Source organism: Podarcis cretensis, assembly GCF_951804945.1.
Source record: "Podarcis cretensis genome assembly, chromosome: 7".
Taxonomy (NCBI): domain Eukaryota; kingdom Metazoa; phylum Chordata; class Lepidosauria; order Squamata; family Lacertidae; genus Podarcis; species Podarcis cretensis.
Window position 1 is genome coordinate 85,330,491 of NC_137176.1, and position 26,534 is coordinate 85,357,024.

Here is a 26,534-nt window from a genome sequence, read left to right on the forward strand (position 1 = left end):
CATGTCTGTAGTAAATAAGTAAAGGCAACAAAGATGTAGCCTGTTCTGGAGTGGAATCTAATTTGGCCCAGCCAAAATACTGTTCACAAGACATTCACACACACACAAAAATACTAAGACCTGGAAGGGGGGCAGCTGTTGAGGTATTTGTCTCTTGCCTTCCTGAAATTTGGATACTTTCGTGGCACGGAAAAGCCTGAAAATGGTGTGGAGTGTTCAGACAAAAAGGAAAACTGCAACATCATCATTGTCAGTATTCAGTTTAAGAGTAACCACAAGAAATCTCTTGGAATATGTTTTTTTTATTATTTCTTTTTAAAAACACCCTATTTAATAAATGAACAAACTGCATATGCTGCTTAACAAGTTTCTACTTGGGCGATGGCATCTTGAAATGTACCTTCCTGGGATTCTGGGTGTTCACTTTCCCCCTGATTTCCACAAAGGTTCTGTTTCTGGTTTCTGGAATGAACTTGAATATATAAACAAAGATGGCGAAACCAAATGGACAGAAAAAGATTAAGCTATAGGGCCCAATATGTATCTAGAGATGGGGAAAATGGGGGCAGGGAAGGAGAGAAAGAGGCAGACATGAGTATAATGTAGAGTTCTATCTATCATCTATCTATCTATCCATCCATCCATCCATCCATAACACCCATATATCCTTCTTGGCTCCACCCAGCTCCCCTCATCATTTTTTTTTTTGGGGGGGGGAATAATGGTTGTAAGGAGCAAAGTCTGCACTCATCAAAATTACCTTCAAAATCACTCACCTCTATGTAAAGGAAAATCAGTCCTACGATGAAGCTTAGGAGCCAATGCAAAAATTGTGCAATCACAATGGCTGAAGATCGTGATGACTGAAGGAAGAGCTCCACCACTAGCACAGTTGGAAGTGGACCTTTGGTAGATAGAAAGGATTCCAGGAATTTAATACTCCCCCACCCTTGAAAATTGATCTTTCCTAGTTATTGTTTTACTTCATTCAGTTTATTACTGCTTCCAGTGAGACATCTCAGATCAATTTCACAGTAAAAACAGCCACAATAAAAACAACTAAAGACAATCCCGTAATTTCAAAACCAATACAGGTGCAGATTAGGATGAAGATCTCCACTTAAAAGGCTTGGTGAAAAAGGTCTTCAAAAGGTGCCGAAAACACAACCAAGATATGGTGCCTTGCTGATGAGTGATGGGAGAGGATGCCAAAGGCAAGGTGGCACCACACTCAAGGTCAGATTCGGACATCATATGGAACAGACCTCCTGATGAGATGGTATTTGCAATTGGTCCCTGTGGTGTTTGCCCTCCTATGTGTGTGACAACATACTGGGTTCATAGGGAAAGAGTTAACTAATTGTAAAATGACTAACCAATGGGAACCCAGGGGGCAGAGTTAGCTGTGTATAAGGTTTAAGCACAGAGGGTTTTTTAGAGAGTGAGTTAGAATTAGAGTTGTTGAAAACACAGTCTGGAGTTAGGAGAAACAGAGAAGATAAGTATGTGGGTTGGGTTGGGCTAGTCTGGTGTGAGGGAGGGAGAGAATTTGTTAAGAGGAGTCAGTCAAACAGTTGAGATGATCAGTCAGAAGGTATTAGGAAGGTATAGGCCAGTGAAGAAACTAAAGTTAAGAAACTGACAGGTATATTATCTGAGAAACCATAAACTTAATAGACCATTAAACGTCCGGCGACCCTGTGTGATCGCCATAGTCCCTACCTTCAGAGCACAGTCGTTAATGGGTATATGAGTGAGATGATCTCTTAGGCATTCTTATCTCAAGCTGTATGGGACTTTGCACACCAGGACCAATACCTTGAACTTAGCTTTGTAGCTAAACAACAGCCAGTGTAATCCCTTTAGTAGCAGTGTAACAGGGTAGTGAAAGACTGCACCAGTGACCAGTTGGGGCATTACTTATTGTGCTAGTTGTAGGTTCCAGCCCAACCTCATCAGTACGCTGGGAAAGAAGGCATTGCAGTAATCCATCCTAGAGGTTTTCAGAAAATGGATGGCATGGCCCACAATATTTGGCAGGGTTCAAACTCAGTTTGCTGATCCTTATCCAGACCTCTACTGAGTCAAGGTGCCAGTGCAGGGTTTTGCAGACTTCTCCTGATACAGATGTTACAGAGAAATGGAAATTGGGTATCATTACTGCACTGGTGACAGCTCTTCCCAAATCTGCTAATGACTATTCCCATAATGGCTTCATAGGGAAACAGCATGGAGGAAAATATGGTACCCTGCAGGATGTCAGAGCACAGTTGGCAGGGGACCAAGAGATAATCACCCAGGGCTCTGAAATAGGAGGAGTAGAACCACTGTAAAATAATGTCTCCAATGCCCATCTCACCAAGTCACACCACCGTTAATGGTATCAAATGCTACCAAAATATCAAGTGAAAATAACCACATGCTCTTACTTTCCTCTGTGTCACTGCCTTGTCTTTACTTCTCTGGTATACCAAAGTGTAGAATGGCATCTTCTGCACTGGAGAGGGCAGGGTGGAGGGTACTATCTCCTCGGCCTGATGCCAGGTGCTGGCTCTCATGGCTAGCTCCAAGATGGATGGGTGTCCTATGAATCACAGCAACTCCTCCTTCTCCATCACCCCCCAACACCTGCAGCCTGTCTCATGCTACATCGTGTATATTGACAGGCACATCTGGATGTGATCAGGTTCTCCTAGCTCACCCACCCAGGTCTCAGCAACACATCTCCCATGAACAACCTTCTCCATGTTCAAGTTAGATCCAACTCAGGTTGCCACAGCGCACACAGCAGACAGGCAGCCATGAATCTCTCTATGTGAGGAGTGCAACATTAATAGTAACTCCCTAGCCTTCAATGGTGAATTACCAACTCCCCATAGCTGTGTGTCTTTCTACCATGATCACTTACATTGATCACTTATTCATCTCTCCCCCATCATCTAAAGAGCTCAACGCATCATCTAAGCACTTACCTGGCCCAATGCCATGTGCAAAAAGGAATATGCAGATTAAGATTATGCTGAAATACCCCATATCTGAGATGACACTCTGTTGGAGAAAGTAGACTGTATTTCAGTTATGTACTTGTGATCTTGTCAGGTGCCCTTTGTTTCATAAAAGTTATATACTGCTTGATTGTTTTTTGATATACCTCAAAGTGCATAAAAAGGTAAAGGACCCCTGGACAGTTAAGTCCAGTCAAAGGCGACTATGGGGTGCAGCGCTCACCTCGCTTCAGGCCGAGGGAGCTGGTATTTATCCAGACAGCTTTCCAGGTCACGTGGCCAGCATGACATAGAATTATGCTGCGAGACTATAATTCACATAATCCCTAACCATTGATCATATTGGTTGGGGCTGCCGGGAGTTGGGTCCAAGAGCAAAACTCATCTTTCCATTTGCTATCCCTTATCCCTTAAAATTCTGGCCCACAGAATGCAGTAGGTAGTGCAAAACGGCAAGAACTGAGCCCCTGTGAAATCTGTCATCTTAGAATGCAACATCCATGTACAGCGGTACCTCTGGTTACAAACGGAATCCGTTCCGGAGGTCCATTCATAATCGGAAACCACCCGTAACATAAGGCGCACTTTCACTAATGGCGTCTCCCGCCACATGTGTCCCTCCGGCGCACAATTTCCGCTTGCATCCTGCGGCAAAGTTCACAACCAGGAGTGGCTACTAACGGGTTAGCAGAGCTTGTAACTCGGAGCATGCGCAACCAGAGGTACCACTGTAATGTTCACAGGGTGGAGACTATGCTCATTCTTATCCATTCATAGAAACATAGGAGGCTGAATTATACCTGCCAACATTTGAACTTGAGCCCCCATGACTGGAAGTTTTTAAGCAGAGTTGAGATGGTGAATTGTCATGGATGCTTTAGCTCAGAACCATGCATTGCAGAGAGTAGGACTAGCTGGCCCTCAGGGTCCCTTCCGACTCTATAGTTCTATGATTCCATGATTTTACCTCCTTGCTCACTGCTAAACAACAGAGGTATTGGAAGCACCAACCAACAGTACAGCCATTTCAAATCACCTCAGCTTGTATACATAATTTGGGGAAAAGGAAATGAGAAGATGGTGAAATGCAAACAGGGGACACAGAAAGGGCTGAACTCCTCAATGCCTTCTTTGCCTCAGTCTTCTCCGATAAAGAAAACAATGCCCGACCTGAAGAATTTGGAGCAAATGATTCAGCAGAGGAAACACAGCCCAGAATAACTAAGGAGATAGTACAAGAATACTTGGCTAATTTAGATGTATTCAAGTCTCCAGGGCCAGATGAACTGCATCCAAGAGTATTAAAAGATGTAATCTCAGAACCACTGGCAGTCATCTTTGAGAATTCCTGGAGAACAGGCGAAGTCCCGGCAGACTGGAGGAGGGCAAATGTTGTCCCTATTTTCAAAAAGGGGAAAAGAGAGGACCCAAATAATTACCGCCCAGTCAGTCTGACATCAATGCCAGGGAAGATTCTGGAGCAGATAATTAAGCAAACAGTTTGTGAGCACCTAGAAAGGAATACTGTGATCACCAATAGTCAGCATGGATTTCTGAAAAATAAGTCATGTCAGACTAACCTGATCTCATTTTTTGACAGAATTACAAGCCTGGTAGATGAAGGGAACGCAGTGGATGTAGCCTACCTTGATTTCAGCAAGGCATTTGACAAGGTGCCCCATGATATTCTTGTAAAGAAGCTGGTAAAATGTGGTCTTGACTATGCTACCACTCAGTGGATTTGTAACTGGCTGACTGACCGAACCCAAAGGGTGCTCATCAATGGTTCCTCTTCATCCTGGAGAAGAGTGACTAGTGGGGTGCCACAGGGTTCTGTCTTGGGCCCGGTCTTATTCAACATCTTTATCAACGACTTGGATGATGGACTCAAGGGCATCCTGATCAAATTTGCAGATGACACCAAACTGGGAGGGGTGGCTAACACCCCAGAGGACAGGATCACACTTCAAAACGACCTTGACAGATTAGAGAACTGGGCCAAAACAAACAAGATGAATTTTAACAGGGAGAAATGTAAAGTATTGCACTTGGGCAAAAAAAAAAAAGAGGCACAAATACAAGATGGGTGACAGCTGGCTTGAGAGCAGTACATGTGAAAAGGATCTAGGAGTCTTGGTTGACCACAAACTTGACATGAGCCAACAGTGTGACACGGCAGCTAAAAAAGCCAATGCAATTCTGGGCTGCATCAATAGGAGTATAGCATCTAGATCAAGGGAAGTAATAGTGCCACTGTATTCTGCTCTGGTCAGACCTCACCTGGAGTACTGTGTCCAGTTCTAGGCACCACAGTTCAAGAAGGACACTGACAAACTGGAACGTGTCCAGATGAGGGCAACCAAAATGGTCAAAGGCCTGGAAACAATGCCTTATGAAGAACGGCTAAGGGAGCTGGGCATGTTTAGCCTGGAGAAGAGGAGGTTAAGGGGTGATATGATAGCCATGTTCAAATATATAAAAGGATGTCACATAGAGGAGGGAGAAAGGTTGTTTTCTGCTGCTCCAGAGAAGCGGACACGGAGCAATGGTTCCAAACTACAAGAAAGAAGATTCCACCTAAACATTAGGAAGAACTTCCTGACAGTAAGAGCTGTTTGACAGTGGAATTTGCTGCCAAGGAGTGTGGTGGAGTCTCCTTCTTTGGAGGTCTTTAAGCAGAGGCTTGACAACCATATGTCAGGAGTGCTCTGATGTTGTTTCCTGCTTGGCAGGGGGTTGGACTCGATGGCCCTTGTGGTCTCTTCCAACTCTATGATTCTATGATTCTATGATTCTATGAAATGTTCTGATGCGTCTACTGCCAGCTTCACCACTAGCTTTGGAGCTGTTACCGTATACAAGCCATGGGAGCCCAGCACCGAGCTTCCGCGCCTTGCGGAGAGCTGCGCGAAGCCTGGGCGCGCTGAGCTCAGCGCGCCCAGCCTTCGGCATGCAGGCAACTCTCCGCAAGCCGTGGGAGCCCAGCGCAGGCCTCCCGTGCCTTGCGGAGAGCAGCGTGAAGTCTGGAGAGTGAGAGTGGTCGGTGCGCACCGACCCCTCTCGCTCTCCAGGCTTCAGCGAATGCCTGCATTTGCCCCATAGGACGCACACACATTTCCCCTTCATTTTTAGAGGGGGAAAAGTGTGTCCTATGGGGTGAAAAATACGGTACATAGTGCATGTTATAGGGGATGTGGGCTAGAGGAAAGCCCATTTAGCGATTCTCAGCTCTAAATGCCACCAGTTACAAACCTGCAGTTCCATGGCCACAGTTAACAGGACACAGATGAAACCGCTCACCCCAAAGCCAATGAGAAGCGAAAACCTGCGCCCCTTATAATCAGTAATAAAAATCTAAAGAATATAAAGACAAAGATAAAATTACTAAGCATATAGAGGAATAAGACATGCTGAAGAGGTATCAATTTGGCTTCTCTAAAGGTACGTCCTGCTATACTAGCATTTTAGAGTTTCTTCTTATTTTTTTAGTGAATGTCTTCCAGTAGCACCTTAGAGACCAACTAAATTTGTTATTGGTATGAGCTTTCGTGTGCATGCACACTTTTTCAGATACACTGAAACAGAAGTCACCAGACCCTTATATATAGTGAGAGGGTGGGGAAGGGTATTACTTAGAAGGGTGGTGGGAATGGGTGATTGGCTGATAGGTGTGGTAAACCTGTTGAAGACTGTTAACAACTGCAATTGGTCTTACAGGATAAAGCAGGGGGTGAGATGGCTAAAAATAGATTTATCTTGTATAATGAGATAAGAATCCAATGTTTCTATTCAGACCAGGTCTCTCCATGGTTTGAAGTTTGGTAATAAGTTACAATTCAGCAACTTCCCTTTCCAGTCTATTTCTGAAATTCTTTTGTAATAAGACAGCGACTTTGAGATCTTGTATAGAATGTCCTGGGAGATTGAAATGTTCTACTGGTTTTTCTGTCTTGTGATTCCTGATTCGACTACGGCAGACCAACATGGCTACCTACCTGTGATTAGTGAATGTTTATGCAAGAAAGTTATGAATTGCAAGGGCCAGTCTGGATGATATTCTGTGCTCATTCCAAACCTATGATTCTATGATGGGGGAAGGGGAGCGGAATCAGAATTACAGATCAAAATGTAGAGAGCACGTGGCAACACAGAAACATATTGGGATATTTCTTTAAAAAACAACAACACAAAAAGATCAGGGCAACTCTTTAGGTTCACATACAAGCTTACATTAAGCAAAAATCCATGTAAAACAACAGAGCAAGGAGGGTTTGCCACAACGGTGTGTATACATGAGTGTCAAGGATCTTAAATAAGAAGGAGTTGAATGAAAGCCTGTAAATACCTACTCAAAGAAATCAGGACTTAACAGTAAAGTAAGTGTGCAGAGATGGTTTAGCTTCCAGATGTTGTTGGACTACAACTCTTATCAGCCTCAGTCAGAATGTTCAGTTATTGGGAATGATGGGAGTTATAATCTAACAAATTCAGAAGAGCACCATGTTAACTATCCTAGGTGTATAGATTGCAGTCTTTTGGACATAGCTATACAACAGTCCTAAACTGGTGTGGCACTGATTTCCTTTTTCATATTTGGAAAGTATAAATTCTGTGGTAGTAGGACAGAAATAAGGCACATTCTCCTTAGGAAACAAAAGGCACAAAGGTAAGAGTCCTTGCTCTCACCAACTCAAATTTTATTTAAACAAAAAATTCAAATTCTAAACTAATTTGCAAATTGATTTTTAAAAAACCCCTTCGGACAGCTTCCAAGAAGCCAGGTAGTATATGCTAATATGTAGGACTGCTCTTCAAAATAATACTCAGACAACTCATGTAAAACTATAATTCTTGTGGTTTTTATGAAAGGGGGTGGGGCACCTAAATTGGCACAAAATAGTTATAAAATGTTGCATGCATTTCCAAGATCTAGAAGGTTAGTGAGAAAGAGGTAGAAGATACTTACCCCAAATAACATTGAGATACATAAAAAAGTGGTGGCTGCTATTGTCGCAAATCGGGATGAATATATCCCCATATTTATATTTCTGAGGTTTCTCTCTGCATAAGAGTATGCCTGAAAAGAAGATGCATACCATTACAAGTCTTATCTGAATGGAAGAAAAAGAATGTTGACAAAGATACATAACCGACCTGATTCTGCAGAACTTTCTTCGTATTTCACACTGAACCTTGGATATCAGCTGCCCCTAATCTAGCATGATCTCTATAATTGTCTCAACTCTTTAAGTAACATATCCTATGCTTCAGAGCCGCAATTTTCCTGGCATCCTCCTCCATTTCCAAATTTTCCTCAGTCTGCTGGACATGTAATCTTGGCATGAAAATTCACATCTCCCTACAGCTTTTCTACACATTAGAGCAGAGCTTTCCAAACTTTCCATGTTGGTGACACACTTTTTAGCCATGCGCCTTTTTGTGACACACCGATTTCAGTTTCACTAGCAAACTGGTGGGTTGCCTGTTCCCTTTCCAGCCCCAGAGGAGTGTGGGGCACATTGGCGCAACACACCTACACACTGCAGCCGACACACTAATGCGCCGCGACACACAGTTTGGAAAGCTCTGCATTAGAGGATCCAAGTTGGAAATGAAGAGAGCTATTCCCTAGAAACAGGCCCTTCTAAGATAAGGGAGAGTTGACTTGGATCTCTTCCTTGCAAAATCAGGTCCTACTGAGATTTGCCACCAGGTATACGTCTGATCATTGGGACGCAGGTGGCGCTGTGGGTTAAAGCCTCAGCGCCTAGGACTTGCCGATCGAAAGGTCGGCAGTTCGAATCCCTGCGGCGGGGTGCGCTCCTGCTGCTCGGTCCCAGCGCCTGCCAACCTAGCAGTTCGAAAGCACCTCCGGGTGCAAGTAGATAAATAGGGACCGCTTACCAGCGGGAAGGTAAACGGCGTTTCCGTGTGCGGCTCTGGCTCGCCAGAGCAGCGATGTCACGCTGGCCACGTGACCCGGAAGTGTCTCCGGACAGCGCTGGCCCCTGGCCTCTTAAGTGAGATGGGCGCACAACCCCAGAGTCTGTCAAGACTGGCCCGTATGGGCAGGGGTACCTTTACCTTTACCTTTATACGTCTGATCAGGGGACGCAGGTGGCGCTGTGGGTTAAAGCCTCAGCGCCTAGGACTTGCCGATCGAAAGGTCGGCGGTTCGAATCCCTGCGGCGGGGTGCGCTCCCGCTGCTCGGTCCCAGCGCCTGCCAACCTAGCAGTTCGTAAGCACCTCCGGGTGCAAGTAGATAAATAGGGACCGCTTACCAGCGGGAAGGTAAACGGCGTTTCCGTGTGCGGCTCTGGCTCTGGCTCTGGCTCTGGCCAGAGCAGCGATGTCACGCTGGCCACGTGACCCGGAAGTGTCTCCGGACAGCGCTGGCCCCTGGCCTCTTAAGTGAGATGGGCGCACAACCCCAGAGTCTGTCAAGACTGGCCCGTACGGGCAGGGGTACCTTTACCTTTACCTTTATACGTCTGATCAAAATTGCTGCAGAAGTTCTAATGTATGTACTTTGGCATGTGATTGATCAAACAATTTCATGTATCTGGATTATTTTGTGGAATGCAGTCTTGCTTTTCTCTGATAACTGAGAAAGTTTTTTGGGGGGAATCATCTCCTTTAATGGAATAGCATAAATATCCCTGTCTTAGAGCATCTGCCCCAATTCCATTTGAAAGCATGCATGCAACCTTTTGCATGTGTCCAAGCCTCGCTGATTCAGGTAATTATTATTTATTAAGGGTATTTCAGCTCTGCATCAGTATTATAGGTTGGTAACATTAGCTTGTAGTATGTAATGTTCTTATGCTATATATAACGTTTTTAACCTTCTCTTATTTGTATCTGCAAGCTGCCTTGAGTTTCATAAGGGAAAAAGGCAGGGTATAAATGGCCACCCCCACCAAAAATTTGTTGCACCATCCAACAGATTAGCTCCACCACTTGGCTTGGATTTTTGAATTATTGAAAAGTTAACGAAAATACAATTCACATTTAAGAAACAATGTCAGTCAATAACCCTGCATGACTTGCCATTCAGGATTACCCCAATGACTTCAGCGCTCTGTACTTCTGGAACCTTTAAAGGTAAGGGTAAAGGGACCCCTGACCATTAGGTCCAGTCGTGGCTGACTCTGGGGTTGCAGCACTCATCTTGCTTTATTGGCCGAGGGAGCCGGTGTACGGTGTGGCCAGCATGACTAAGCCACTTCTGGAGAACCAGAACAGTGCACAGAAATGCCGTTTACCTTCCCGCCAGAGTGGTACCTATTTCTCTACTTGCACTTTGACGTGCTTTTGAACTGCTAGGTTGGCAGGAGCAGGGACCGAGCAACGGGAGCTCACCCCGTCGTGGGGATTCGAACCACCGACCTTCTGATCGGCAAGTCCTAGGCTCTGTGGTTTAACCCACAGCACCACCCACGTCCCTCTGGAACCTTTACCCCTCAGCAATGCCATCTTTCCTGTAGAGCAAGACCATTTACTTGGGCAGCAGTGGGAAATCTGCAGCCCACCATGCGTTTTTGGACAAGAACTCCCATTATCCCTGACCACTGGCCACATTGGCTTCGCCAATGAGAGCTGGAGTCCCAACAATACCCACAAGCCTACAGTTTCACTCTCCTTGTGTTACAGAGTTTGATATTTCTAACACTTGGAGAAGCATCTGAAAAACAGAACAGGGGCAAAGAATGCGGCCATCCATAGAGACAAACAGTGGTAGCTCGTATGACAGCCTCTAAATTGTATATACAACAGGGGCCTTCATTTTGCCTAGCTCAACCTTCCTTACCACACTGATGCCATCGAACTGTTGTCCAACCATCAAGACAATTATGGCAATGACTTGCCTTCGCAGTTTTTTGGCATATAGCATTTTAAGAGGATTCATGTTCTTTTCTGACTTTTCAACAACGTCCTCCTGATGGAGCTCTTCAATCTCATCCTCAACATCATTTCTGTTCCTTAGTTTCTTCAGTGCTATGTTAAGAATAGAGGCAGAGAGGATCAGACTTCAATAGAGGTACTTTCTAAAAGAAGAAGAAAAAAGGAAGAGGCTGGTAACAAAGGAAAAGTTGGGTGAAGGAAGTCAAGAGGGTGAAATCTTTCCAGAATGCTTGGGAGCCATTGAATGCCATAAATACAGAAGTCAGAATGCTCACTGCAGAGCAGTAAATATACCACCAAGGTCAAGTGGATGCCTCTGTCGTGAATGAATACAATAAAGGAAGCATTTCAAGGTAAAAGAAAAAGGGGGAAAAAGTTTGTTTTGGAAAATAGAAGTCATGTCTAAATAAGAAAAACAAAAGCAGAGCAGAAGCTTTAGCAAAAGAAAGGCAGGGATGCATAAACAGAATCTGAGGAGCATATTACTAAAAAAATTAAGAATGATAGAAAATTATGGGGGAAAGAGGTCATCACTCCAAGGGACAGGAAATATATCCCTTAGAAGTGGTCTATTCCTTCATGAACTGATATGTTTTTTGCTGAATAAACACATTCATAATCCGAATACAATTAAATTGTTAGGCAACAAAGATAGCTAATGATTTGCCCACCCAGTGCAAAGGCCGCAGAAGACAGCATCTGGAATGCCTGGTAGACAGTGCTGAGGGGCATTGGTCATAGTGCATGTTATCATCAAATATATTATTTCCTTTACTTGGAAACATGGGATTTGTGGATCAACATGAGGGAGACTTGACTGCTCTGGAGTCCTTGTCCTCTTGCTAGGTCAACAAAAATGATGAAATCTCTAGTTACCTTGAGGATTTGTCATTGTGGCCAAAAAGTTTTGTCAGCTGAGGATTCCTTCATGTCTGAGTAGTGGAAACCCTCATACAAAACTTAAAACCCTGGCTAATACTGCCTTGATGACTATGTGGGTATAAAGTGCCTTTATAAAGTCCTACAAATTCCAAAGCATTCAGGCCATCACTCTAAAGGCCCCATTTCTTGCAGAAATTTTATCTTGCTCTCCATGTTGTTGGAATGTCAAAAGGAGCCAGATTTGAAAAGTGCTACATTCATTTATATTAACATAACAACATAAGTAAATCCATGATTGATCACTCCAAATGCTTATCATTATGGTTCTCTTAACACCTGTTCATAGAAGACTGGAAAGAAACATTAAATGTAAAATTATCAAGCATGTAGAAGAACAAGTTTTGCTGAAGCAGAAGCAACACTGTTTCTGCAAGGGTAAGTCCTGTCTCACCTTTTAGAGTTGTTTTACAATGTCAGCAAGCTTACAGAGATGATCATTCGGCACTGTGAACTTTTGAAGAGTTTTTGGCAAAGCACCACACCTAAGAATCCTGAATAAGCATCACAGCTGTGAGATAAAGAGGTTAGGTCTTCTTCTGGACCAGAAACTGGTTAAGAAACAGTAGCAGAAAGTAGGGATCAATGGACTCCCAATGGACAGATGTAGAAAGTGAAGTTTCCCCACTGGCTCGGCACCCAGTGCAGCAGAACCAGTTGTACTGCCCTAAATATATGATGGCCACACATATCACTGTGAGAAGGAAGAAGGAAGAAAAGTGCAATGGGGGCAGGCAAAGGATCTCAATATGATCCTTTTACATGGTTTTGTATGTTCTGTGGTATTTTATGCATTGTGGTTTGCTCTTTATTGATTTATTGATTGATAATTCTTCATTGTGGTCTAAACGGTTTAATTATTATTTCTTGATGTTTAATTTTACTGATTACTATTAGATTCTGATGGATTGTTGAACGCTGCTTTGTTTGATATAAGTTGTTTATTTTAAAGTTATTATGACTTTTAATATTGGATCAGATTGTTACTATTAATGTTTGATGTTTTATTGTGTTTTTATTTGTGTTGGAAGTTGCCCAGAGTAGCTTGGGCAACCCAGCCAAATGGGTGGGGTATAAAAACTACTACTACTACTACTACTACTACTACATGGATGGCTCCAGAGAGACTGTCCTTCTCTCCACCACCCTGGCCCAATTCTACATTTTATACCATTTATTTGCTTCGGTGTTTAAACACTGGAAACTGCCTTGGGTGCCCTGACAAAAAGGTACTAAGTATATAAATGTAATAAATAAATTTATGTATACAACAAATGAACATTTACATAACATGTTTTTCATACTTCTCATATGTAGTTCTTCTGAAATGGATGCTAGTGGGCTCTTATGACTGACCGCATAGGAATAACAAGGATGCTAGAATGGCGAGACCTTATGTGACAAGCCAATAGTGGGTGACATTGCACGGCTATGTAGGGTGCTCACACTTAGAGGTCCCAGTGCAATTCAACATATCGTACCTTTCCTTGAGCTCTCTTCATCCCTCTTCTGAATGAGTAGGTACCGAGGGCTTTCAGGTAAGAAGGGCAATAGAGGCAACTGAAGAAATGGCATAACACCAAAAAGTTTTATCAAAATTGGGAAGCCTGTGGAAGAAGATAGTATGAAGATAAGGTGAAGAAACAGCAGTGCTCCATCTGATGCTATCTACCATATGTTTAAGAAAGGGTCTTGTTGGTTGGTTGGTCATTCTGTTCTCAATGGGTTTGGACGCCTTTCAAGGCATAATCAGCAAACTCAGCATGAGGGTTTCAACGTTGGGGGACCTTAGTCAACATGTGGATGCCAGATGTCATTTTGAACTAAGATGGCAGGCCAAAAAGTCTTTCCTAATTTGGGGAAAATTAATGTTGCAGTACCGGCACCTTTTCCTCCCACATGTTAAAAGCGTGGCACTTATTCTAACAACATCCTGGTGAGTACCAGAAACTTACTTACTTACTCACTTACTTATTTTAAAAGCAAGCACATCCAAAAACCATTGTGGTTTTTAAATGGATAGTGTTATCTACAAAACTGGTTTCCACAAATTCCTGGACAGCACTCCCCACTGCTATACTATAAGGTAAAGAATTAATGTCACTGAATTACCTTTTCCCGTCCCCAAGACTTCTTGAAGACAAAGTATCTGAGCCATGAGGAAACCAAACAAATAAAACAGTTGGTACATCATGATAATGCCTCCCCTCAGGCTTCTAGGGGAGATCTCGCCAAGATAGAGAGGGCCAACACAGAAGCATATTCCTGGTTAGATAGAAATTCAAATGGTAATATACAACATGCATGTGACATGATTTATTTATTAAGGCTTGTATTCAACAAATTACTATGCAAATCATCCCATAAGCACAATGTGCACAACTGAACATTGTCCAATCCCCCCCCCATGTTGTTGTCAACATGCAGAGGGCCGAGAGGCCAGCGGGCAAGGCCCAGCTCGGATGTCTCCTTCCATTGGCCCGTGCTCCGATGTAAATCAGTGACCCGGGCTTCAAAGCCAGGGCATGCTATCAGCAGAGAGAACTGCGTACACAGAATAGGCATGAGGCTTGTGCAAGCATACTACAAGTACAGATTTATTAATCATAAATCAGGACAAAGAAACATGTCATCTCTCTCTCTTATGTCATCTCAGAGAGAACGGGAAAAGCAAAAGCTATACACAACGGAAGTTCCCAGCATACTGTGCTGGAATGTAAACAGACATGTGGCACGCAACAGTTCCACATGTCTGCTCCTTAAGGTGGAATAGAAATGTCAACAGATGCCCCGGCAAATATTTTCCTATAGTTTTTTCCAATCCTCCAGAATAGATTTGGGAATGCTGTGTGTTGCACATAGTGGGAGGAACTTGGGGAAGGTCCCTTTGCACCCATGGGAGCGACTCTTGGAAGGAATTAAAGGGCAAAAAAGGATACTTGGAATAATGGTAATCATCTCTTCATTGAGAAGGCATCAACTTCTTATCTTTGGTTTCAGCTAGGATTTGCTCCAGGACAACATCTCCGAAAGGTTTAGTGCCTACAAAGGTCATAGAGGTTAAACCTGTACACAAGGAAGCATCCACCTCCCTGTCAGTTAGCCAGAGGTGACTCCTTGTGACCATTCCAGCAGCCATTGCATGAGAGGAGGACTGGGCAAAGTCCACAGGTGAGTCAGAGATGAATGCAAGGACATGGGAAGGTTTTAGAAGTGGTTTCTGGATTCCGTCAGGGTCCTGAGTTGGATAACCTAGAACATCTTCAATTGAAAATAGTACTGCCTTGGAAAAAACAGAGGTGGAGACTGAGGCTCTAATAGCTAATGTAGAAGCTTCATGTAGACGGGACGCGGGTGGCGCTGTGGGTAAAACCTCAGCGCCTAGGAGTTGCCGATCACATGGTCGGTGGTTCGAATCCCCGCGGCGGGGTGCGCTCCCGCCGTTCGGTCCCAGCGCCTGCCAACCTAGCAGTTCGAAAGCACCTCCGGGTGCAAGTAGATAAATAGGGACCGCTTATCAGCGGGAAGGTAAACGGCGTTCCGTGTGCCACGTGACCCGGAAGTGTCTGCGGACAGCGTTGGCTCCCGGCCTATAGAGTGAGATGAGAGCACAACCCTAGAGTCTGGCAAGACTGGCCCGAACGGGTAGGGGTACCTTTACCTTTACTTTTAGAAGCTTCATGTACACATTTGAGAGCAGAGTCAGATTGACACTGATTGGCATCTTTCATTGTATATTCCCATATCTGGAAAGTGGGGCAATCAATTGAAGAGGGCAGATACGGGTTGCTCAGCGATTGAAGGCATAGGCACCTGAGTACTCTTGCCAAACTCTGTGGCAAAATCTGGTGAAGTTGCCTCCTTAACCTGCTGTAGCCAAGTAGAGAGCATAATGCAGTAAATGGATTTGCTGAGAAGGAGAAAAATTATCATAGTGGGCTAACTGAATGGGATGTAAAAGGAATTGTTGCTGAGTAGAAACCAACTGGGGCACTGAAGCAGCAAACCAGGAGGGGGGCACAATGGCCAGAAATAAACTGTGCATGTGAAAGTAGGGGGCTGTCTAATGGATCCTGCAGCAGAGATACAGGCAGTCATAGATCCCGGGAAAACTGCTTCATGAAAAGATCTCTCTCACCCACAACAGCACAGAGGATGCAAAGACCTATTCTCCTGCTCTTTTTCAGGTGCCAAATTTCAGTGTTCCTGATCTAATCAGCTTAATGGCACAAATTGCAAGCTGACTTCTGACCAGGTGTCCTTAACTTTTTTAAAATATAAGGCACTAAATCCAGGACCCTGACTCACCTGTGCTTATTCCAGAGCAGAGACGTGAAAAGATGATGTATCCGTGATTATGTATTGAAAGTGAGAATGTCATCACAACAGCAAATATAATTGCTGAAAGGTTAGTTATGAACAGCGCAACTTTCCTGAAAAGATAGTGAAATGGAGCAGTGAGGTAGGGAATATATCGTACCATCTAAAGAGCAAAGGAGGGGAGGTACTATGGAACTGCAAGGGAGTCCTCAGGGTTGTTGTTGTTGTTTTGGTTTTGGGTTTTTTTGGAACAACTGCTTTTGGTTGTCATAGTTTGCAGAAGGAGAAAGAACTACACGAGGCACCAAAACTCCTACTCCCAATTCAGATATCTCAAAGATTGCAGGACACACTGAATTTCCACAAGGGCTAGAAAACTAATATTTGTCACTATGCTAGGCAAGTTTTGTTAGTTGGGGAAACTGGTGAGAGAGTCTGGGATCTTTTTAATGGAGGCATGTGTTCTACTACTGACCTGGAAAAATCTTTAGGTGCCTGCCCTAGGTACATAATTGAACGAAACCACATTGAAAGGATGATCTTGAATTCAGAAGGCATGTACCCACCTCCTAAAAACAAAGCTTCATTAGCTACCATTAGGTCTCCAGGGCCCTAACTAGATCCTATTATGCTTCTGACCGCTACATATCCCTCCATGAAATGTCTAACAATTGTTAAATGTCACCCGACAAATACATGTGCATTTTTCTATCTCTGAAACCCCACCCTATTGCTTGAATGAACAAGAGGAATGATAATGTTATTGTAGCTTTATAATATGTTAACCGGGGTTAGAGGGGCTGTAGTCAGCAACATTCTCCCATCACCACACCCTCCCATAGTAGGACATGTAGATCACAAGTCTCAAGTTTAACTCTATACCTGCCAAATCTATCTAACAACCAACCAGCAGGAATGGTTGCAAAGGAGGCTCCGAGTGGAAACATAGTCACGGTGATAGACAGAAGGGTAATCTGAAAATCTGCTTCTTCAGGTCCTGTTACGTTATAGAAGCTAGGCAGGAGCTAGGACATAAGCACATAATGATTAGAACCTCACCACAGATCACATGGCAAAAAACCTGGAGAGCTTGGGACTTAGCTGAAATCCAGGAGGGCCATGGCCAGTCAGTGCATACAATGAGCTACATGGCCTATTTCCAACAATAATAACAATAATAGTTTTATTATTTATACCCTGCCTATCTTGTTTCCCCAGCAACTCTGAGCAGCGTCCAGCACATATAAAAACATAATAAAAAGTCAAACATTAAAAACTTCCTGATACAGGGTGCCTTTAGATGTATTCTAAAAGTTGTGTAGTTCTTTATTTCCTTGACATCTGACTGGAGGGTATTCCACAGGGAAGGTGCCACTGCCGAGAAGGCCCTTTGCCTGGTTCCCTGTAGCTTCACTTCTTGCAACGAGGGAACCACCAGAAAGACCTTGGAACTGGACCTCAGTGTCTGGGCTGAACAATGGAGGTGGAGATGCTCCTTCTAGTATATTGGACTGAGACCCTTGCTTTTTGAAGGGCCAAAAGCCTTTGCTTTTTGAAGCCGTCTTTGCTGTTGCGCCATCTTACCCCAACAGTGTTGTAGAGTACCCACAGATTGTAGCCATGCTGCACAGGTATGAGACAGGAAGCAACCGTTACCAGAATCAGCACCATGGACAGCTCCTACAGGAAGGAGCAGCAAATACTGGGATGAGACTGCACATTGTTAATTAAGTACACTTACCACTAATAAGATCCTAAATGGAAAGACAGAATAAATATATAGGTCTGACACCTGGACATTGCTTCATAAATGCATTCTTTTTGTACCAACTGTTAGCTGAGTTCTCTGGGGGGTTTCAAACCTCATTAAAATTAGAAACAAATAAAAATATTAAATCTAAACAACACAAATAGCCATAATGTAGACAGCGCCTGGAGACTTTCTCTAGGGAGAACATTTCATGAATGGGGCTCCACCTTTTAAAAAGCCCTTTCTCTCATCAGTTGCCTCTAAAGGGCCAGATAGCATAGCACGGAGCAGGTGGGTACCTATGGGAGTGGGAGAAGGCAATCTTATATACCAAACCTTTTCCTTTACTTTACTTTTAATGGACTAGTTCTATTTCACCACAATGCTAAACTGAGTCCTGCTTATTTTCAATTATTAGTAGTCCTTTATTGCTAAGCACCACACCTTTAATAGATACGTTACCTATGCAATACAGATATCTGATGGTATCCTTTATTGTGATTAATTCAAGCTACACCCCTATCTTGAAGATCTATGACTTTCTATGACAGAGGAGTCGACCTAATGCCCAGAGGTGCCTACTCTTTGGAATAGATATATGGAGTCCATGCGGCTGAAGCTACCATTCTACATTAAAAATGCTCAACTGGTAATCAAAACCACCTACATAGAAGGATAGAATTGGAAGGGATCTTGAAGATAATCTTGTCCAACCCCCTGTCCGTGTTCAACTGTCATAGGCATATGACTGTGTGTTGAACTGTAGCTGGCTGAACTGATGCTGGAGTAAGTCCTCAAAAATGGTATTCTGGGAGTGTGGGGGAGGTGGAATCAGAATGGATTTCGGTTTGATCTTAAGCATGTTAAGCTTGGTCATGTGACCTGGGAACACAGCATAGAACACTTTTAAAGTTTTGTTTTACTTCTGCCAGGCTTAAGCAGAGGAGCACTAGCCCCACTGATTAATGGAGTTTGGCTCTGGTGTAAATTTATGCTGGCTTAACTTAAATTAACTTGCTTGTTGTGCATAGGATTGCTCCTTTAGTGACTGATGGATCAGTTGTATCCTCCTTTTTATTCATGGTTTTTTAATAATAATAATAATAATAATAATAATAATAATAATTATTATTATTATTATTATTATTATTATTATTATTTATACCCCGCCCTCCCCAGCCAAGGCCGGGCTCAGGGCAGCTAACAAGCAATAATAAAAATAAGTTGAATGAATACAACAAAACAAAATTAAAATACAACATTAAAATATTGAAACATTAAAATATTAAAATGTAGCCTCATCGCAGGAGGAGAAAGGAAAAGAAAAAAGAAAGAGGGGGAGGGCTCCAAGCCAAAGGCCAAGCGGAACAACTCTGTCTTATAGGCCCTGCAGAAAGAAATCAGATCCTGCAGGGCCCTGGTCTCATGAGGCAGAGCGTTCCACCAGGCTGGAGCCAGTGTTGAAAAGGCCCTGGCTCTGGTTGAGGCTAATCTAACTTCCTTAGGGTCTGGGACCACTAGGGTGTTGCTATTTATGGACCTTGAGGCTCTCCGTGGGGCATACCAGGAGAGGTGGTCCCGTAGGTACGAGGGTCCTAGGCCATGAAGGGATATTATATACCTATTTTAGGGAGTGGATTGGATGAAGCACTCCACTCTCACTCACCCGTTTCTTGGTTGCTGCGTTGCCTACATTCTTCTTGCTATTCCTGGCTTCTTGAAAAGTGGATTGGACAAAACCCTCTGAGTTCACCTCTCTCTCCATTTCTGCACCGGCTTTCTCATCTCCTTGGTTCATGCTTTCTTGTGTAAGAGTCAGAAAACACACTCACCTGTTGAGGAATAAGAAAATTACCCTATTGGACTTGCTCTATTTCCCAGCACCTAGCTCCAGATTGATAACTTGAAGTTCTTCCTTTGAGCCCAAATCATTAAAAGCAACAAAACAACAACAACCTAACCTAACCTAAGGGTCATCACCTGCGGTGTAATGGAGGAGGAGGACAGGGGATTGCAGCTCTGGGACTTCTTCAGAGCATAAGTGTTTGTGTCATCTGGCAAATGAACCAGGATAACTGATGAAACCTTCTTGCTTTGTCAAGTGAATGAGGTGAAGTTTGTGATGGATATCTTAGAGAAAATTGGTATATAGGAAATAATCAAGTGGATGCAGAGTACTTTGATAAGGTTTCGTCTTCAGGTAGCACTCTACATTTTAACACTTCTTTGCAAGCTTGTTTGCAAAGATGAAAAGCTTGTTTGCAAAAGCTTGTTTGCAAATAATGAAAAGCTAAAATTTGCACTTTTTGTGGTCGAATGTATTTTGAATGAGCTCAGTGAGTTGTAGAAGCTGAATATCCATCGGAGTGCTATCACACAGCTCTTAATAAATTGAGTACCGCTACCTACATTGTTGGAGTCTCCTTGGGGACATGAGTATGGATCTGCCATGATGAGCATCTGCGCTTCAAAATTTACCACTATACTGGTCATCACCAAATCACTAGTATTGACCATGGGAGAGAACTTCTTTAGTCCTTGAACATTTGGCTCCTTCAACATATACAGTTGTACCTTGGAAGTTGAACAGAAGTCCATTCAACTTCCAAAACATTCCTTTGAAAACCAAGGTACGACTGTATTGACATGATCTCAGACAGAAGCTGGAGAAAGTACAAGAGCTGCCCATGTCATTGATTGTATAAACAACAAGGTACAGATGGAATCTCTCTATGGGCAGTCTCCCCACCCAATGCAAAGTATTCACCATGGAAGGATTCAAGGACAAACAAGCAAGAATCCACAAATGTGTATGCACAAGCATCACCAACCCACACTGCCTGCTATGTGCAGAAAGCAAGACAACTACTTCCTTGGGTCAAATAAGGCCAAAGCTTTATTGATTATTGACGTAAGAGGCTTGGCATGGGAATTGGATATAACCATTTTCATCCAGCCTACCTGCTGGATGTGTTGATTATTGGAGTCAATCCTAAAGTGGTGATGTCCTATGACTTATATCAAGTAGGAACATCCCCATTGGATCACCATGTTGAGGATTGCCTTGCCTGGGTGTCTGTATAGAAGCAGTTCTTCCTGGTTCCATTTATCAAGATACCCCTTACCCTTTGCAGGGACAGGCAGAAGATACAGCCTCCCATCAACCATGACTAAGGCTTACCCAATGCTTAAACCACTAAAGTTTTGATGATTGCTATGAGGTAGGTAAAACCCACTAGACAAGGCTAATTGGTCCAAGGGGAGATTCCTGCCCAGCCCTAAATATGGCGGTCAACAATGTCCACAACAAGATCAAATGTGCCACAATAACAACAGCAACATAAAGTGTGTGTGTGAGAGAGAGATTGAGTGAGAGATCTGACAAGGAAACTGTGTGCAGGAGCAAGGGTAGGCCATTTTAAATACTGGACAAGTGAACCCAAGTGAAACCTGCTGGCCTCAGTTGGTCCCAGGAAGAGTCCACCCCCCCCAGGCCTGCCTGCAATAGGCCAATTCAGCAGGCACACCTAGAATCTGACCTCCTAGCTAGCATGGAGGACCAACTGGCTCCTCAATGGCCATGAGACGCCCACATGTAGACACTCCATGCTGGATCACACCAGGCAGGGTTCAGCAGGCCCGCAAGGCCACCATACCAATGGTTGGGTTAGTGGAATTAGGTGCACAAATGTTGCCACCCCCTGCTGCCCAATATGTAGAGAAGAAACAGACAAAACAAATACTTTTTACCACAGTGGTCCCAGACTGCTGAGGAGGGAGGAACAGAGTCAATTCCTATTTTAATTTTTTTTTAAGCACTCAGAACTCTATTGGTGTTGTGAGAGCCAATCAGGGGGATGGATGGCAGAAGGTTCCAATAAGCTGTTGACAGTTGGGAGCTGAGATGACCCAAGCTTTCTCCTGACAAAGGAGACTGCTCTATGGTTGTATTCTAACAATAATTTAACTTGGAACAGTTGCTGGGGCGATAGAACTAGAATTCTGTTACCTGCTGAATCAGAAAAAAAGTCAATTGTTGTTGTTTTGTAGGCACTAGTAGGATGGTTCTGTTCAGATCTTCTGGCTTCTGGCGTTATGATTCCAACGGTTGTAGATAAAATGAAGAAAGAAAGAAAAAAGAGTTTCCCAGCTCTTTCCTCTCCTCCTTTGGTATTACTGGTTTATTTTCGGCTGTTCTGTATTAATGTAGCTCTTCCCCAGGCCTATAGGACCCCCCCCCCATTACTGTTGTGATTCATTTTTTAAAATAAATTTTTATTGGGTTTTACACAGTTTTTATAAACACTCACAATACACATCAACAAAACATAAAACACACATAGAAACAAAACATGTATAATTTCCAAGCCCTTATTTCTTAACCTCTTTTCCTGACTTCCCCATCCCACCCCTTCTTGTATCCCTATTTCCATAGTTAGTTTAGCAAGTTCTTACTAAATTGGCTTATATACTTAACTTTATAGACTTATATATACTTAACTTATAAATTCATAAATTTGGCTTACATACTTGCACCTTCTTACCCCCTTTTCTAAGGTCGACCCCAGTTCCTTTCCACAAGATTCCCAATTTTTATATTATTTTTATGTTATTTACAAACCAAATAGCGATAAAAAAATAATAATATAATTTTACACCCTTTAAATTCCAAAATTCCCCCCCCCAACTCCCGGGTTTGATCCCACAAACTGCCCATCAATCCAATCTCATCCTGGATCCCTTACGTCGGAGGCTCTTAAGTCTCTCTCAGGCCCTCTCTGCCGGTTTTGTTGATAGTCTTTTATGTTGAACACCATGTCACAAAGAAGCTCATTCCCAAAAGGATCAATATTTCTTCCAACCAGGCCTCCATATTCAAAGATGGAACCCAAATCATATTCCACATTTCTTTTAAATCCAAATGTCCCAAATGGACCAATGACTCCATCTTTCACCTTGTACAAGTTTGTAACCCATAAATCTTCCAATCTCCCTGTATGGAGATCTCTAGCATCTTCCTTCTCCACTTCAAACCGAATTTTAATCATCCAAATCTTATTTTCCTTGCAATCCATTTTTAGAGGTTTCTGGTTGTTCTTTTTCTCCAAAAAAATTTCAGCTCCTCCTTCTCGCCCCTCTGAAACAATATCTTTCTCTTCTTGTTCAGCTGCAAGATTTTCTTTAGTTAGATCCGTGGTACAGTCAACAAGTTTGTTTACATTGAAACTCAAGGTCTTTACTTCTGAAGCCAAAGCTTCACTCTGTTCCTGTAACTTTCCCACGGAAAAAAATATTCTCTCTAGCTGAGCCAGTACTTTTCCATCTGCAGCCATTGTAATGTCACCGAACCCCTCTAGAGGGATTCTGGTTACTTAGTATTCTTTCTCCAACAATCAAGTTACTTTGTTCTTTCTTCTTGTTTACAACAATTTAAAGTCAAATGTAGCAAAAAGAACTCAGCAAAGATAGGAAAAAACAGATGTTTCTGACTTTGACAGCTCGTTTGACAACTGTCAAATTCCTTATGTCTCCAGCCAATTCCCTCACGGTTCACTCCCGGGTCCCGGGGGGTTGCAATTCTTCTGGTACAATACTTATATATCCAAATTATGAAATTGATAACTTTCAATCACGAAGATAGAAGAAATAGTCTCTCGACCTTAATTATACAATTCTTGCTTTAAATTAACTACAATGCTGGGGGGGCGGACTTCCTTTTAACACCTCCCCCGGTCGTTCCAAATTTTAAAAGAAAGAGAGAATTTTCCGTTCCAATTTCCGTTTTACTCACGGGTTACCTCTTTACAGTCCAAATTTCAGGAAGAAAGTCAGCGCTCTTTGGCCATGGCATGCGGCTTCGCTCCATAGAAGTAGCGATCTACTCTCAGCACCGCGCCACTCTCCGTCCCCCGTTCCAAAGCCTTTAAAAAGGCTTCTTCGTGAGTTGGGGGGCGCAAATGGTGCCCACCGAGTCACCAGGTCCACAGGCTTCTGCGCCTGTGGTTTTTGAGGGTCCCCGCGTCGCTGGCGCGGCAGGACCCGTCGTCCACAGAGCCGATTCCCTCCGGAGCTCGGAGGGAATCCGCCATTAGCCTTTCGCGCTAACCCGGAAGTCTATCCATTACTCTTGTGATTCAACTTACATGTCCCTGCCTTCTCTAAGTGGTAGGCTGAGTCCATCATTATCTGGACTGGAGGGAAGAACATTCATAGTCACCCTCCCCAAAAAAAAAGCTGTGGAGCTGTGGTTTACCCCACAGGTCTAATTTCCAGCACCCTTCAGAAACCACAGTTCCCCAGATTCTTTGGGCTCTTTTGGAGGGGTGTCTTTAAAGTGATGGATCATTTTCTCTCCTCACACCAAGAAGAAGAGTTTGGATTTGATATCCCACTTTATCACTATCCGAAGGAGTCTCAAAGCGGCTAACATTCTCCTTTCCCTTCCTCCCCCACAACAAACACTCTGTGAGGTGAGTGGGGCTGAGAGACTTCAGAGAAGTGTGACTAGCCCAAGGTCACCCAGCAGCTGCATGTGGAGGAGCGAGGAAGCGAACCCGGTTCCCCAGATTACGAGTTTATCACACTTAACCACTACACCACACTGGCTCTCACTAGGAATTTATGCATATGCTTCAGTCCGAACCACAATTCTTTCACACTTTCACCTGACATTTCCTGTTATTCTCCTACTGGTTTACTTTACACGTCTGTGTTCTGCTTTATCATCTACCGATGCAGAAACATTCATTTATTTATCTTTCACATAGCACAAAATAGGCACACATATCCACCATCAGATATTGTCAACAGGAGGAGAAGATTTGGGTGAAATTTTCATAGAGATTTTCCTACAGTTTCCTTGCCTTTGAAATGGCTAAATACATTTGCAAGTGCTCTTTCATTCTACAAAATATCTCACCAGTGGTTTGCACTATGTAGCTTTCCCAGTTTGCCCATGCTTGAATTGCTTGTAACTCCCAGGGGAAGACATTGTGAGGTAACTGCCACGTTGTCTTCTCACATCAGAAAGCTTGGGTTGAACAGCAACAATAAGGTATGCTAAAAAAAGAAAGAAAAGAAAACCTAACACCCACAGAAATTCTGGATAAATGCTTAAGTGCCATGAGAATGGAAGAGAAAAATAGCACTCTTTTTCATAGAAGAAGAAAACTCTGGAGAAATTGGAGGACATCTTTCAAAACACAAGGCATGGCATGGGTTCCTTTTGTGGGAGGGGACCCAAGGGCCCCCAAAATGTGATAGTGCAATTAGAAGGAACTTATAGTAGCCTATTGGGATGCGGGTGATGCTGTGGGTTAAACCACAGAGCCTAGGACTTGCCGATCAGAAGGTCGGTGGTTCGAATCCCCGCGATGGGGTGAGCTCCAGTTGCTCGGTCCCTACTCCTGCCAACCTAGCAGTTCGAAAGCACGTCAAAGTGCAAGTAGATAAATAGGTACCACTCCAGCGGGAAGGTAAACACCGTTTCTGTGCGCTGCTCTAGTTCGCCATAAATAATAGCTAAACCATATATTGCCCTCTAAATACTGAAAGGAATGCAAAATGAGGGGGAAATCACAGCTCAGGACATAATATGCATACAGGAACTAGTGTTGTTATCATTGTTCTCTGTTCTTAATGAGAATTTGAAGCATAAGGACTTGATCAAAATATTATAAGAAGAATTAAGGTGGGCATTTCTAATTACTGGGATGATACAAAAGGGGATGAATCAAAAGAGGGTGGATTGAGGGATCCAGTTATGGATCGAAAGAGCTTGACAAATAACTTTTCTTTAGTGGAGTAACATGGGCACAAGCATAGAGAACAAAACACGAAAGATGACTTAGAAAAGTCAGATGTATTTGTGACAATATGGCTTCCATTTATTGAATAAGCAAATACTGATACATCTCTGCCCAGATCCCCTTCTTCTCAATCAAAATGCAGGAATAATGCCTTGGAAGAGGCAATCCTATCAATACAGATTTTCAATTAGTATTTCAAAGAAATCCATCCCAGCATAAGAACTGAACTATTCTCAAAAGAGCTACATAGTTTTAAATGTGAAATGTTCAATGGTCCATAAGATATAGTATTTGAATACAGCACTTTCAGGTGTGTTCCTGAGATTATACTGTAATTCTAACGACGACGCTGGAAGAGCAGTCATTATTATCCCCTTGAAGGAGTTAAGGCAGAGGTCAGGGTGGGGCTGAGTGAACATTAAGGCCACCTAGTATTATTCAGGTATAGCTCGATGAGATCTGAATGGGTGCCTTCCTTATCCATCGCTCACTCATTTTGCCACTATTCTATCTCACTATGCTTGCTTTCTCACACCAGTAATTAATCCACATTAAATGATTGTGAGAGTACGATTCTAAACCAGTCTCCTTTGTACACAGCGATTATGCATCATCTTGGTTCTCAACTGTCAACAGTTTCTTCTAGAACCTTCCAACATCCTCCCCCAATTGGCTCCCGCAGCACTGTTAAGAGTTCCATTTGCCTTATTTCAAAAGAATTTAGGGTGTGGCTCAATTATTCTTCAACTCACTGGTAATAGAAAACGACCGTAAGTTTGAGTGTTTTTTGCCTGCTCGCTCTCAAA

General features: G+C 43.2%; 2 protein-coding genes across 7 annotated transcripts in view; one reads left to right on the plus strand and one right to left on the minus strand.

The window, feature by feature from the left end:
• Positions 1-284: 284 nt before the first annotated feature.
• LOC307220416 (solute carrier family 2, facilitated glucose transporter member 5-like) lies at positions 285-26,377 on the minus strand. 4 transcript variants are annotated; one of them, XM_079984383.1, is made up of 14 exons: positions 26,157-26,377; positions 24,840-24,979; positions 19,587-19,752; positions 17,755-17,850; positions 17,053-17,195; positions 16,159-16,283; positions 13,963-14,115; positions 13,332-13,457; positions 10,817-11,004; positions 7,972-8,082; positions 6,258-6,359; positions 2,973-3,048; positions 777-904; positions 285-544 (listed from the first exon to the last, which is right to left on the minus strand). In XM_079984383.1, the coding sequence occupies exons 3-14, from the start codon at positions 19,716-19,718 to the stop codon at positions 371-373; spliced, it is 1,554 nt and encodes a 517-aa protein (XP_079840509.1). In that variant the 5' UTR covers positions 19,719-19,752; positions 24,840-24,979; positions 26,157-26,377; the 3' UTR covers positions 285-370. The 4 variants fall into 4 exon arrangements, with proteins under 4 accessions (XP_079840509.1, XP_079840510.1, XP_079840508.1 ...); XM_079984384.1 differs by lacking the exon at positions 26,157-26,377 and having other exon boundaries at positions 24,840-25,009; XM_079984382.1 differs by lacking the exons at positions 24,840-24,979; positions 26,157-26,377 and adding an exon at positions 21,671-21,803.
• LOC307220390 (solute carrier family 2, facilitated glucose transporter member 5-like) overlaps positions 21,811-26,534 on the plus strand; it is a 28,241-nt gene continuing 23,517 nt past the window's right edge. For all 3 annotated transcript variants that reach the window (XM_079984342.1, XM_079984343.1, XM_079984344.1), the window contains exons 1-2: positions 21,811-21,864; positions 26,365-26,498. In XM_079984342.1, the coding sequence (XP_079840468.1) occupies positions 21,862-21,864; positions 26,365-26,498 (137 nt within the window). In that variant the 5' untranslated portion in view covers positions 21,811-21,861. The remainder of the gene's footprint in view (positions 21,865-26,364; positions 26,499-26,534) is intronic.

What these genes read in the sequence shown, in the direction of transcription:
- LOC307220416 (XM_079984383.1), bottom strand. Translation starts at nt 19,718, where the DNA reads ATGAACCAAGGAGATGAGAAAGCCGGTGCAGAAATGGAGAGAGAGGTG. An exon ending in TACTCTACAACACTGTTGGG is followed by an intron (nt 17,196 to 17,754) that starts GTAAGATGGCGC and finishes CTTATGTCCTAG; the next exon opens with CTCCTGCCTAGCTTCTATAA. An exon ending in AGTTCGATGGCATCAGTGTG is followed by an intron (nt 8,083 to 10,816) that starts GTAAGGAAGGTT and finishes TCTTCTTTTCAG; the next exon opens with GCATACTCTTATGCAGAGAG.